The sequence below is a fragment of the Brassica oleracea genome, chromosome C4 (assembly GCF_000695525.1).
Source record: "Brassica oleracea var. oleracea cultivar TO1000 chromosome C4, BOL, whole genome shotgun sequence".
Taxonomy (NCBI): Eukaryota; Viridiplantae; Streptophyta; class Magnoliopsida; order Brassicales; family Brassicaceae; genus Brassica; species Brassica oleracea.
Window position 1 is genome coordinate 38,824,196 of NC_027751.1, and position 15,506 is coordinate 38,839,701.

At 38.9% G+C, this 15,506-nt stretch overlaps 1 protein-coding gene across 1 annotated transcript; it reads right to left on the minus strand.

The window, feature by feature from the left end:
- Positions 1-4,590: 4,590 nt before the first annotated feature.
- Positions 4,591-5,112, minus strand: LOC106338847. Its single transcript, XM_013777730.1, has one exon. The coding sequence runs from the start codon at positions 5,110-5,112 to the stop codon at positions 4,591-4,593; it is 522 nt and encodes a 173-aa protein (XP_013633184.1).
- Positions 5,113-15,506: the final 10,394 nt, after the last annotated feature.

Sequence of the window (15,506 nt, forward strand, 5' to 3'; positions counted from 1 at the left end):
CTGATTGCCACAATCATGACATGGACAGTGCATGCGAAGATTGTTATTACTTTAAGAGGATGAACGAATTTGTTGACTACATTAGCACGAAAAAACAGTAAACAAACACATGAATTTACATGTTTGTTTTGGAACATTAACTTTACTTAACCTTTTACATTATACTATATTTACTTTTGTGCAGCTTGGAACATTGACTTTAGTTAATCTTTTACATTGTACTACATTTACTTTTGTCCAGCTATCAACTATATATTATATTCTTATTATACTAATCTATGAAATCACTTACGGTACTCCTCTTTCGCCTAATCAGATAAAAAATAAAGTAACACACTACTGACAATAACCACTATCAAATGGATTAAACGGACCAATTTTAACTTATTAGAAAACAAAATATACAAAGAACAAAAGATCCGAACCCGGCGCGTAGCGCCGGTATACCCCTAGTTATATATATATATATATATATATATATATATATATCTATGAGCTCGACATGTGTCCAGTCTCTTAGTACTATGCGTTTCATTTAATCTGTAAATCATGGGCTTTTGCGTTGTAACGTTGTTTTGGGCTGAGAATTATGACTGTATATCCATCCCGGTGAAATGCATTTCGCCTCTAACCCTAATACGGCTGAAGCAAAGAAATAGAGTTCTTCTCTCTTCTGCGTGCGACGGTGAGTAGGTGACGTTTGCGATTCATCTCGCTATCTGAGATGTCTACACCAACAATGGAGTTTGGGGATGACGATTGAGACAAAACGACGTGGAGATAACGATTCGTTTTTGGTTCTTATCCTGCAAGATACCAGATGTCCAGATTCATCGCGTTTAAGAAACTTCTTTACTTCATCGACGCACATCAAGCACGATCTGACATACAATGCTCCTTATTCCTCTTCTAGGTGGTGTTTTTCTCTTATATAAAGATAAGTTTTCTTTACTTGAACATCATCCTCATAGTTCTGGATAATCCCAAGTTAATTGCAGTCTAATGGCTAACTCATTTGTTTTCCTTGCTGATCTGAACCTGGCCTCTGTTCTTTCATCGTTGAGGTGCGACTTCTGAGGTTCTGGGAGGCACGTCAAAAACTGGGGCGAGTTGATTGGGTTTGGACATGCTCCTCCTTGATGTAAAGGTTCTTCCATTCTTTAAACTCAATGATCATTGTATTTTAAACTATTCAGGCGTTTTTAACTTAAATTATCAAGATCGTGTGTTCATATCTTTATTAAACCTCTTTTGAATGAGAAAATTTGGGACTGTTTGTTCATTACCTTTCTCTCTTCTTCTCTCTCAATATACCTAAAAGAAGCTCTTTTTTTAACAAGACCTTATCCCTTCTTCCTTGGTCATAGTTTTAAAGTTAAGATTTTTTTTTCTTCAGAGAATCCAGTGCCACGGAAGGAGCAAGAATTGGATGTACTATCATAACAAGCTGAGAATCGAAAGAGACCCAGGGATGAATTTGAGCTTTCATTGCTGGCTGAGAAGGATAGAGATGACGATCCTACTAGAATAGACTATATACAATCATATCATAGTGTTTTAATTTTTCCTCAGACCATAAAACCATATATGGAAATGGAACAAAAAATTCCAGAGATAAAACTATGTGTGAAATGTTTCCAATAGATAAACGTTTCCAATAGAAAAACATACTGCTCTCTTCTCTTTCCAAAAAGTTTTCTAGATGTACTATCAACCTTGGAATAGTGTAACTCAAAGCTTAACCGTCCAATTGTTTTTATAAAAAACATGAGGGTTATGTTGATAAAATAGACCAAGATTATTAGCAGATTTAGTTTATCTGGAAACCAACTAAGATTCATACCTATACAAGTTAATCATGACCACACTCACTCAATTTGCACAATTTACATCATTTCAAGACATCTCCCTACGTTAAAAGCCAAATTAGACAGAAATGTGGTTCAATGAAAATCTGAAACGAAGTATAAATGAGACGATATGTTAACTAAATGAGAGGATATGTTAAGAGGTCCGGCAATTGGTCCGGTTTGTTTCTGTTGTGGTTTGTAATCTAAGCAAAAGCTAATGTACTACAAATCTATAGTCCAAACAAAAACTATCCGTTTAAAAATGATAGTTAGTACCAGTCCCATAGTACTTCAATATAATGACGCCATCTATTGATTTATTACAACTGATGTGTCCAAACGATGGTTTAAATCATATGGGGTTATATTGCAGATATTACAATGAACGCTACATCAGTATCGTAACACACATGGTAATCACCATTAATCAGCCCAAACCTAATGGTATCCAGTTACCCAAGTATCATCACAATCTTCACAGCACAAACTCTTTCACAATGACTAAACATCTTAGATGTTTCTCCCGTAAGTCCTTAGTGTCCTCCCACCGTCTCCCACAGTTTGTCTTCGCACCTTTTGGTTTTCATGTTCTCTTAGTTTGTCTTTCTTTAATTTGCTGCTATCATGGTATGAAATATTACTCTACTTTTTATAAGAAATGCAAGTTCACATTAAGTATCACTCCCATTGCATGTTCAAAGACAATGATTAAAAATGAGAAAGTGATTACTCTTACAATATCATCAAAGACAGACATGATGTTCCCAAAAAGATTAGAACGTCAAAATGCATATAAAAATATTCTACATTACTCATACAGTAACTGACTACAAATAAAAGCAGTTCCTTCTAAAACAAGTAATCTTGGTTACGTTACTTATCACTTAAGAAACACTTCGCCATCTTCAAGCAAGAAACCATGCATCACAAACATAACAAAAAGCAACAGAACTATAACTCTGAATTCAAAATCTGAAATGTAAAAGTTCCACCTTTACTACCCCTTCCATCTTATCTTATAAATCGTTATAGAACAAACGAATATGAACAGCTATTTGTTTACCTTCTTTCCAGCTATCACTAAGAACAAACAAGTTATAAAAATAGCCATAATCAATGGATTAAACTAAAACTTGACTCTTATATATCTTAAACAAGCACTTGAAGATATGAATTGTATATACAAATTGTGACGCAAGATGAAATAAAACACATAGACATACACATACACGATGCTCAAATAAAGGATAATACACATACATCTAAATGTTGGCCTAATGTAACATTCCTCACAATCCATTGTACACAATACGCTAAACCGACTTTTCTCCCTTCTTCCTTATAGTGGTATTCGATTGTCTTTAACGAAATCAACATGAAAGCTCTATAAGATAAATCCCACGTATCAATATTTGGAGCCTAAAACATAACAGAATACAAGTAACCCACCAATTATGAGTTCAACATTTTTAAAAACAACCAACATGAAGACTATCTACAACCCTCACAGCATATCAGGTACCTTATACACCTCTATTCCAATCAAACCAACGATCCCATATATAATTAAATACATAGATCTTTCATATTTCACTTGCAATCGCAGTCATTTCACACAAACAACAAAATTTATCAACAATTCTACAAAATTAAATTTACGTGGACTTTACGACGAAAATTAAAAATGCATGTATTTAGTTTGTTTAATCATGAAAATTAAATTATATATTTGATTTTGTGTAAGGAAATTGGTAGTTTTGGGTTTAGGGTTTGAAGTTTTTAAATACTTCATATATCAATATAAAACGGGCAGGCCGACCCTAGTTATATATAAAGTAGATTTTTTTCTCCTCTTTTGACATGTGGAATGGGGGGTTTGATGACATATGTCCTCATATTTTTTCTTTTTACATTTGAGGTCCTTCTTCTTTTAGATTACTGCAATTGAGCCCAACATTTTCTAATTGTGTATTATTTAATCTTTTTTGCACTAACCATCATCACATAAAATCTAATAATCTATTTTATCGGTCATTAAAATGCAAGATGAATAAAGAAATACATAAAATATATATAAATATATAAATATTTTTTATTTATTCACAACTAAAAATAACATAAATTTTTATTATTTTATTATTTTAAACTAATTTATAATATTTTATTTACAAATTGTATTTTTATTTTACTATTAAAAATTATAAAATAACCAAACTAAGAAGAAAGAGCTAGAGCATACACATAATCTAAACCTAAAACCTCCACAATCACAAAAAAAAAAAAAAAAAACTGAAAATGCCATAATAACGCTAACTCAATAAAGGTCTGGAGCTGAAAGGAGATCAAGAACGAAAACTAACTTATCTCACATTACCATAGAGTATCTTGGCAATAACAAGCAGAGGTTAGAGAATGTTAAAAAGATAAAATCTGAGACAAAGCAATCTCCGAACACAAAGGAACGCGATCAAACACTAACGCAAAGTTATAGATATTCATTCGGTTTTTCTTTTTTTTTGAACGACGATTTGCATTAACTTAAATATAGTTCTTACATAGCAAGCATGGTTGCTAATGCCCTTTTGGCTAGGGAATCAGTGGCCATATTGTCTAAACGTGGAATATGCAGAAAAGTAAAAGCAGAGAGATGACAAGTTAAGTGATGGATGTCCTGAAGCACTCCAAAAAGTCCCTTGATAGGATCTCCTGCGTTGATAGCTCGGGTAATGACCTGAGTGTCTTACTTGAGTTCAATGTTGGTGTAGCCGCGTGCTTTGGCTTGAAATAAGGCTTCCCTGATCGCTAGTCCTTCGGCTATGAGCGGTGAACTCACCCACTCCTCTGTTGTGCTCCCTTGATGAATGATCTGGCATGTGTTGTCTGTAAAAATCCACGCTAGTCCGGCTGTTTTTGCTTCCTCGTCCCATGCCGCGTCTGTGTTGATGGTAGTGACTATCAATCTGTTACGATGTGCTGATGGTGCCGCCATAACAGTGGTTGCAGACGGTGTGGCATCTAGTTGTGCTTCTTGCCATTCACGCGCATAGGTTATCGCTTTGGTTAGTGTCTCTGTTGCATCAAAGGTTCTGTTCTCAAAGATTCTTTGGTTTCTTGTAGTCCAGACTGTCCAAACAATCCATGGGAACAGTGATCTCAATCGAAGCCCAGTTGGGGGGAGATTTCTTGTTATCTTTGACGCTTTGAGTGCTGAGATGAAGGTAGTAGCTTCTGCAATGGTCGAGTTTCCTAGGATGGGGACCATTTCCCAGATTGATTCTTCCAAGCCACAGAAGATGCAGTTTGTATTTGTGTTGAGTCCTCTCGTTGCTAAGTTGCTTCCCAATGGTAATGCTCCTCAGAAAATTTTCCATACGAAAACTCGGATCTTAGGTGGGACTGGAATCGTCCAGATGTCTGACATCCAGTCGCATTGTCCCGGAGTAACGGTGCCCATCGCTGTTGCATTTAGGCTGTTTAGGCCAGTATAGTATCCTGATTTCGTTGTGTACTCCCCACTCTTTGTTGGTTCCAAGTGTGCGAGTCCTTGCTTCCTGTTTTGCTGGGTCTGATGGTGAAGATGTCTGGTGCCTCGATCGGTAGGATTCAGTTGATAAGCTCCATGTTCCATTCCGTTGAGTCCTCTATCATTAAATCTGCGACTTTTAGGTCTTTTGTAGCAAGCTCTGGTGGTCCCATTGGTTGTACTCTTCTATCTGTGGAGCACCAAGGTTCATTCCAAATGCTTGTGTCCTTTCCATCTCCTATTACTTTCGCTGTGTTTTCAAGGAGGATGTCTCTACCACATAATATGCTCCGCCATCCATGGGAACACGAGTTGCTAGCTTGTACTTCTAAGAACGGCTCATAGTTGCAGTACTTAACAAGTAGGACCTTAGCAAGTTGGCAGTCCGGCTTCTGGAGGATGCGCAAGCCCTGTTTGGCTAGGAGGGAGTCGTTGAAGATTTCGATGTCACGGAAGCCTAGTCCTTCATCTCTTTTCGACTGTGTCAAGCTTGTCCACGAGATCCAGCATATCTTCTTATTATCTGGAACAGCATCCCACCATAACCGTGTCAACGCCGTTTGTATGCGTTTGGTCAAGCTTTTCGGGAGTTTAAAACACAGCATAGAAAAGGAGGGTGTGGCCGAAAGGACTGATTGGAGCATGACCATCTTGCCACATGCTGATAGCTGCCGTGTGCTCCAACTCATAGCCTTTTGGCGTATGCGGTCGACAATGAACGTAAACATATCTCGTTTCCGGCGTCCGAAGTGCTCGGGAAGGCCTAGGTACTTTCCTTGGCCTCCTTCTTTAGCAATGCGGAGACAGTTTTTGACTCTATCTCTGATTCCTTGGGGCGTTTTCCGTGAGAATGTGATGGCTGACTTTGCAGCATTAATGGCTTGCCCTGATGCCCTTTCGTATCTCTCAATCACCTCTTTAAGAGCCGCTACACTCTTCGGGTTTGTCTTTGCGAAGAACATAGTATCATCAGCAAATAGAAGATGGTTTATCTTCGGGCGACGCGAGACTTGCAGTCCTGCTAGGGTCCCTCATCGCTGTACTGCTGCACAAAGTCCAGAAAGCACTTCACTGCATAGGATAAAGATGTAAGGCGAAAGCGGGTCGCCTTGTCGTATCCCTCGAGTCGGGGTGATCATCCCTTGGGCTTCTCCGTTCAGTAGTATTGAGTATCTGACTGAAGAAAGGCATTGCATGATCCAGCTGCAGAAGTTCTCGTGTAATCCCAGTCTGGTCATCACCGCTTTAATGAAGTCTCATTCAAGCCGATCATATGTCTTGCTCATATCAGTCTTCACGGCCATTAAGCAATGTTTTTTCGCCCCCGATCTCCTCAAGAAGTGTAATGTTTCATGTGTTATCATGATGTTATATGTGATAGCTCTGCCGGGAATGAAGGCCGACTGATTTTCCGCGATGATGGAATCGAGGATAGGTTGGAGCCGTCTCATAAGGATTTTGGAAATGATCTTGTAGTAGACGTTGCATAGAGCTATAGGTCTATAATCAGCAACAACTTTAGGAGACTTAATCTTTGGGATGAGCCGGATATGGGTCAGATTAATGTTCTGAGGCCAGGTTCCGCCTCTGAAGAACTCGATGACTTCCATAGTTACAGCTGGTCCAACTGTGCTCCAGTTGGTGAGAAAGAATCCAGCTGAGAATCCGTCAGGTCCCGGCGCCTTATCGGGGTGGATATTAAACACTGCATCACGCACTTCTTTGGCTGTTGGGATCGCTATAAGCTTGTTGTTTGTGTCCTTGGGTATCCTGATAGAAATTGCTTCCTCAACTACATCGGTTGACGATGCATTGCTTGATGTGAACAGGTTGGAGAAGTATTCTATGATAACTTCAAGTATCTCGGATTCCTCATAAACTGCTTCTCCCGCATCATTCTCGATCACAGAAAACTTGTTGATGCCTCGCCGTATCCTTGTAGTTGCATGGAAGAACCCGGAGTTCTTGTCTCCTAACGCCAACCATAAGGTTCTACTCCATTGCCGCCAGTACTCCTCCTCTTCCTAATAAGCTTTCCTGAGTTCTTCGTTTATACTGAGGATCAAGCTCTCATCTGCTACTTCACTAGCTATAACGAGCTCCAGTTTTTGTTTCCCATCCTTTATCTTACGTCTGCTGTTTTCATGAAACGCTCTGTTCCATTGGGAGATTGCTCTTCGGCAGGCTGCAATTTTATCCTCGACATAGTTTCGGTGTTGGTTTGAGGTGTTGGCGATAATCTGTCTGACTTCCTCGTTTTTGCAGAGCCGCCTGGCATAGCGAAATAATCATTTTCTCTTTTTCTCATCCGGTTCAAGGTATGAGATGATCGGTCTATGATCAGAACCTTCGAAGTTGAGTTAGGAGCATCTGCCTGAGGGAAACATCTCGGCCCATGTACTGTTGGATAAGGCGCGGTCAAGTCGGCAATGGACGGTATGGTTGTAGCGCACGCCTCTCCAGGACAGGAAGTTACCTGAGTGTCTTGAGTCGAATAGATCACATTGGGACATGAATGATCGAAAGTCTATGAACGACCCCTCTGTTCTAGGTGGCCCTCCTTCCTTCTCACTGTTGTTTAGGATATCATTTAAATCACCGGTAAGGTAACAAGGTTGTGTTCTTAATAATCCCAAATCTGTGAGTGTTTGGGGAACTTGTCTGCGACGTTGAAGTTCAGGTGCACCATATGTGAATGTAGAGTGAAATTTTTTCTTCTTATAAGAGATTTCCACATCAATAAAATTATCACAAGATGATAGTACATTGATTTCCACACAAGCATTCCATAAAAGAGACGGTCCTCCTCCGCCAGGGCTGTGAGGTGGGACGTGGTATAATGACTCGAAGTTTAAAGGATCTAGCGTTGAGGTCACAAACTCTGGGGGATTTTTTGTTTCCATTAAGAAGATGATATCAGGATCTAACTCTTTTTTAAGATCCTTTAATCTTTGGACTGTCATGGGATTCCCCAACCCACAACAGTTCCAACTCAATATCTTTAAGGAAGAGAGTTGTGCGGATTGTGAAAATCCACCTTTTTGCCGCTTTTGGAGGTCTCTCTGTCCTGTCCGCATCTCTGTTTACCTCAACTGCAGGGCTGGAGACTTCCTCCTCTTCTCCTGCTTATGTTGTAGTAGTTTGTAGTCTAGGGCCTGTAGGGATCGTAGGCTTCCTGCCTTTCTCCACCTGTCGGCTTCCAGCTTTCCTTGTCGTCATACTCTGGCTTGCGTATGATTTCCTGACTTTCGGTGAGTTTTGGATGATTTGGACGTTACGTTTCCTTGATCCTGTTCCTCTAAGTACGTTAGGCTTGGGGATTTTAGATGTATTTTGTCTCCCTGGAGGACGGCCTCGTTTCTTATGTTGGGTTGGTGCAACTGGCTCAACTGTCTCGTTTTCTTCCAGCGGAGAGGTTTCCTCCTGTTCAAAGTTAGCATAGAAGGCCTGATTGCTTGCGACTTGGTTGTTTAGTGCCTGTGCGAGTAGAGAAGCTGCTCTATCTACCGTCAAGTTGTGTCTTTCACCCTCCAGAACCCGTTGTCGCCGTTCTTCTCTTTCTACCGGATCAGGTACATTGACATACTTCATCGTTACATCATGCAGTTCCGAAAGGATTTCTTCATGTAGCTGTTGCTGCGCTTCGGGAGTGATTGTAGCATGTTGGACTACCGGCGACGAGTGAGGTGTGTTAATTTGATCGTTTACGCTTGGTGGAGCCTTTTCTTTCCAGACAAGGTTAGATTCTGATGGTTTGTTGCCAAATGACAAAGAGCGTCTTCGGGAATCATTTCGCAGGTGCATATTCTGTTGAGTGGGATCAACATCATCTGCTCTATCCCCTCTCATCCTTGTGGTTCTATCAGTTCTCCGGTAGGAGTGGGAGTCTGTAGGCGAGGCTGCTCTGTCCTTCTGATGGATGTTCTGTATCTCATGATTTTGGATAGCGACCTCAGGTTTCCTTTTGTACACACATGTTGTGTCTTTGCTTGAAGGCCTTGGCCCGAAAGGTCGCCCGTACCTATCAAGTCTTTTGTTGAAGTGAGGTTGACGTTCTTCTTCTTTTTGGTGGCGAGGTGGAGTTGTTGTACGAGGTCCTCGTGCATTAGCTGGGGTAGTTGAGCCTGAAGTTCTCGGTGACCCGCCTCTTTGTTCTCTTATATGGTTATTCGTGGCCTCAGTCTCATGCAGTGGTGGAGGTTTGTAGCGCTGTTTCTGGCAAGTGCGGCTTTCATGTGTGAGGCTGCTGTAGTAGTAGCAGTGGTTAGCTAGGTTGTCGTACTCCAGCGTAACAATGATTTCTTCACCCGTAGAGAATTCAATAATAGTTTCTTTGATAAGAGGTTGAAGTCCATTGAGCGTGACTCTGATTCTGGCTGATGTCTTAGAGAGTTCGTGATATTTGTTCCAGTAGTGGAGTGGGAGGCCTCTGAGCTTTATCCAAAAGGGGATCTAAGAGGGGAAGCTGGGAGATATTATAGGTTCCCATCTCTGGACAATGAGCATCCATCTTGCGAATTGGTAAGGCATGTTTGCTAGGGTTAGTTCAAGGTCTTCCGTGCTTTCAAATCGGACTTGGAAGCAGTTACCTCCTAGGTCAGCGCAGACCATGGATCCTTTGGAGCTCCATTTCCTAGATATATATATGTTATAAGGCTTCTCATGCTCTGTTCCTTAGGATTGGTCAGTCGTCCAATGAGCGTGAGCGCATTGTCCCTTATTGCTTGGGAGAAGTCTATCTCTGGAGCTCTGATACGTTTCAGGGGGAGCACTAGATGTTGGAATGAAGATTCCTTTGCCCTTTTTTGTTTGGGTAAGGTGTCGGGCCATGATAAGTTTGGCGACTATGGCAGCACGTTTGTAGTGGATATGGTGATGTGCGGTGTCTTGTAGTCTGTGGAAGTTGCAATGGTTCATGTGGTATAAGCTTGAGTTGCGTCGTATGGAGCTTTGTCGTGTGCAGTGTGTTCCTAAGAGTGTAGTTGAGTAGCAGGCGAAAAACTCAGCTTGTCTTGAGTCTGTTCTTGTTGGACAGAGTAGAGGGGTGTAGTGTAGTGGCGTCGGTCTTCTACTTAAAGTGATGATTTTAGCAGCTCTTCGTCTTCCGTCGGTGTAGCAGCGGAGCTCCGATTGGCTTGCAGGCCCGCCAACTTTGCGTCGGGGGCGTGAACCCGGGAAAGTTGTTCCCAAGCGGTTTCAGATTTGAAAAATATGCCCAAATTGGTAAAGAAACCGGGTTGGTGAGTTTGTTGGTTCCGGTCAGAAAAAGTGCCGGTGAAACCAGGGGGAACAAGCGAGCTGGTTTAGTTAACTACCTAGGGAACCGGGTATGGGAGAGAAAATTCCCACACGTTGTTGTACTACAAAAATTGTGTTCATTCGGTTTTTCTTGGATTAAACAAAAGAGAGTAATTACATGAGCTTCAAACTTTCGAACCAAGAAAGCAGGACAGAGGAAGAATAACCAATGGAAGGCTAAAGTCACACGAAGCAGAAAGACACATGCCTAAATCAGTGGAAGCACAACCACCAGCCAAGAGGTAAGAACAATCTCATAAACTAAACAAGCATATACAAGGTGTCTCTGCCAACAAAGAACCATAAAGCTCTGGATATAAGGGACCAAAACTCTAAGAAACTAACTTCACACACCTATACCAAGGAAAGGAGGGGAACAAGAGAAACAAACTGAGAGAGGGAGAATGGAAGGTAAGCACCGAGAAACCAAAGCCTTAGCGTAACACCAGAAACAACCATTTAAGCCAAGAAAGCATACACATAGGAAATCACTATCCAAACTTGGATTGGAAAACGTAGCAAAAGGGAGAGCCACTAGAGATGCGAGCAGTGATGAAAGCTGCAACGAGATGAAACAAAATCAGCAAACCATGGAACCGTCCTCGAGCTATGAAAGAGATCATAAATGTCAGATCACCAAAAACCAGATCTTGAAAACCAAGACGAGCATGGACTATTGACGGCAAACCAACAACGGGAAACACAACATCAAAGACGACCAAACTTTGTCCCAATCCAAGGGGATGCAGCTTCTAACATAAGCCAAAATCTAAGGAAGAAGAGGAGTGCCAATATTGACTGGAACAGCCTACAACGCGTCAGAAATAACCGCACAAATGGGAACTCATAAACCCGATTTACAAAAAATATCAGATAATCTCACAAAAGAAGAAGGCGAGGAAGAATAAGAGCACGAAGGTGAGTCTTTTTGGAGATGGTGAGAAGCACCGCACACCAGAAAGATAAACAAAATACATAAATGGTGACGGCTCGCGGTTAAAATATGGGGAGAGGGCACAAAACATCTTAAAAGAATAATGTTCCAAAATATATATAAAAGATAAAATTTTGAAGTCGAAACCGTTAGTCTTAGAATCAACAAATTCATAAAAGAAAGTTATTTTTCCACAGAGTTTAAAGCTCTGGTTGTCTTACGTGATCGATTATCTCCGAAAAACCTCTGGTTGATAGGTTGGGTCAAGTCTCCGACTGTTGGGTTCAGTGTTGAAACGCTTGAAGTTCTTCTTTACACGCTATGAAAGCGGCACCGTTACAGAAATCCCCTTTATGCAATCATTGTCATTAAAGCTGTAATTAACTCCCTCTCTCCACTACTTCCACGATTTATCATTCAATGAATCATCTTCTCTCTTTGGTTCTCTGAATTTACAGATATAAATAGGTGAATTTGCCTTCGTCAAATGCATCATTCCATTCCTCCCAATCATACTAATCCAAAACTTCTGCATATTAGAATGATGATTTCCTCTCTCATCCTCGCTGATTTGGGTGTTGTAGCAATTCCGGTGAGCAACCACAAGATCATCTTCCAGTTGCTTGCAGAGTTTAAACTTTCCAAAACTTGAGACGATTTAAATCTATTATGGATGCATCTTAGCAAGGAGAAGCTAACTGGAAGAACAAACCTGCCGTCTAGATCATTCAGGTTAGATAAATCTATCATCTTATTCTTGTTGGGTATTTTTTCTGCTTGAGTTAATTTTGGAACGTATCATAATCTCATGATACTTGCTTTCTCTCTCATACTACACTACACATGATGATTTATTATACCTTTTGTTTTTGTTTATTTTGTTATAATTGAACCAAGTTCATATTGTGTCTAGATTTTAAAAAAAAAATATAAACTTTTGGATGTGATTAACAGCCCCAGATGGCGATGTAACTGCATGTGTTCCTATCACAAAACAACCAGCTTCTGATCATCTTTTCCTTAAAAATCACAAGATTCATGTACATGAAGACATCGTTTACTTAGATTTTATTTGGGCTTTTTACTTTATGTTCTAAGTGCTGATGTTTAGTTTACTTTACTTGCAGTTTCATCTTTAGATGAAGCCTAACTACTATCCAGAGGGATTCTTTGATGACAACAAAGTGTCTTCTACAAAGTCAGGAAAAGAACGACATACATATCCCTCAGTTATGACATCAGTATGGTAAATGTTTCGAAGGAACCATTCCCATGAGGAGGACAAAGGAAGATGATATCTTGAGAGCAAGTTCATTCAAAAGATATGGCAAGAAGAAGGAATGAACTCTCCCGTTTTCTAAATCTGCAGAACCTTACCTCATTAACCAAAGAGGTCACCAGATGAGCAAAGTTTTTTTTTTTGGTTTCTTGATCTCATATGTATTTTTTGTTTCGGTTTCTTGAACTGTGGCATGAGCATGACATAACTTATGTGGACGTGGATAAGAACTATGGAGCTAAAGCAACTACAAATGTGTGGGAGCCAAAGATAAATAAGTAGAACGAGTTCATCTTCTCGCAAATATGGCTCCTGAGTGACTTATTCGGACAATATCTTATTAGCATAGAAGCTGGTTGGCATGTATGTGAATATGATTTTGTTTCTTATGTCCTGTATAATGATTTGTGTTTGCTTTACTACAAGTTAGCCGGATCTATATGGTGACAATAACACAAGACTATCACTTACCGGACTGTAAATTCCTGAGATTACCGTCTAATCAAATTCTTATGGTCATGTGCTTCTCTTCCCTATAAGCTAACTGAGTGTACCTTCCAACCACCGTTTACCCATCTCTATTAATAAACGGCTCACATGGGGTTCTCCCAGTTCTTATTTCTATATTCAAACACATGTTTGTTTTTGGATATTGTTTGCTGTATATTTTTCACATGTGCAACTGCAAAGTACTTCTTAACCTCCTCATTGAAGTGCCTTTACATGTAATATACGGATTCATTTTTTATAATTTGCTTATGGATCCTCACAACACAGGTCCAAATCTCCATCTGTTCCTAGAGTTGTTAAGTCATCCCAAATATTTTACTCCTTTCCGCTATTTCCAAATCCTAACCATAGTTTAAATTGGTTATCAGTTAATTCAATTATAAATTGTTACATAAAGTACATAACCTTAATTATATCTATAATAAAACCAGTGTAAAAACTTATACCTTGAAGACTAAACAATAATATTTGTTTTGAAAAGTCCTAATTATCAAAAAAAAAGTGTAAATCTTTAAACAATAATGTGTCATGTTTTAAGTTGATTAAAAATGCTAGGTAAAGTTTACTTTTTACATAATTTAAAATAATAGATTTCAAAGAGAAAGTAAAAAAGAAAAAATATATTAAAATATATAAAATAGAAAAAACCTATATGTTGAATCTCTACCGCAATTCTGAAAAATATCAGTATTGAAAAACGTAAAATAATGACATAATAAAATTATTTTTAGTTAGTTAAACATATGTTTTTAAAATAAAAATAACAAAATCAAATAATAAATATATTTTAAAATTATTTTCAAATTGAGAATAAATAAAATATTTTTTACTTTCCACTTGCAGTGCGGGCCTATCCTAGTCTTTATATATAAAAAGGGTTTGAATCCCTCCCAGGGGGTCCAGCTCGGATGCCACGTCATCAATTCATGCGCTCACAGTTCGACACCTGTCCACCTAATACTAAGCGTTGCGTTACATTTATTTTTACTAGGGGTTTAGCCCCCGCGCAAGCGCGGTGCTGGATAAGTTATTGATCGTCGTGTAGTTTTGTGTACGGGATTTTGTCATTTTTTTTTCACTTTTGTTTTTCCGTGTTGTATATAATGGTGATGAACATAACATTTGGAAGTCACACAGTTTGATTAAGTTGATATAAGAATGACCGACGAATTCATATGCATTATTTCCGTAATGATTTGATCGATCATTAGCATTATTAGCGCTTTTATGTTCAAAAGATAAAGTTTATGAAGTTGTTTAGTATTTACTTAGGTAGTTGTTAGTATGAAAAATAAATAGTGTAAGGAACAAAATATAAAATTTGAATTCAAAAAATTAAATAATTTATCGAACAATAAATTAAATTATTTTCTTATTTTACCTAAATTAATTTCAATATATAGAATTGTAATAAACTATTTTTTAAAAAAAAATTAATAACTCTAGAAAAATTTATAAAATCATACGGTTGCAAAATTATTTATTTTTAGAGTTTTACTTGAGTTTGTTAAAAATAGTTTATGGTGGACAAAAAAAATGTCAGAAATAGGTAAACAAAAAAAATACACCACTGACAAATCTTGTATGAGTTAGAACCCGTCAACGTATCATTAATAATCCAAAATAGAAATAAAATCTCCGAACAAAGAAACACATGCAAGGGAAAAAATATCCAAAGTTTATAATGGAAAACAAAGATAATAGCAGTTTTCAAAAATGCATAGAAAAGACGTTGAATATAATAGATATTTCCAATCACTCACGGCAGTGCTTGCGGTTGTTCTGAGCGTCTGAAATCTCTGGAGGATCTGCTTCAGTACATTCCTCATCAACCTTGTCTCCCAAAACAGACGGGCCCGATGATGCTGCCAATCCTACGTCACCTTCACTACTTGGAAGAATGTTCTCACTGTGCTCCTGAAATACATGAACGTGATGACAAGTAAAATTAGACAACCTTATCATGGTTCTCAATGATGGTATCTTCAGTGATGATGGAGATAGTGAAGGTACGGTGATTGCTATTAATGGCTTCCATCAATTTGAAAGCTCTCCATGTTTTGAGCTGGATCTTGGCAAGTAGATATGAATACATCAAACACTATGTTGCTG

Coding starts and splice junctions, on each gene's coding strand:
- LOC106338847 (XM_013777730.1), bottom strand. CDS start 5,112: ATGGTCCCCATCCTAGGAAACTCGACCATTGCAGAAGCTACTACCTTC.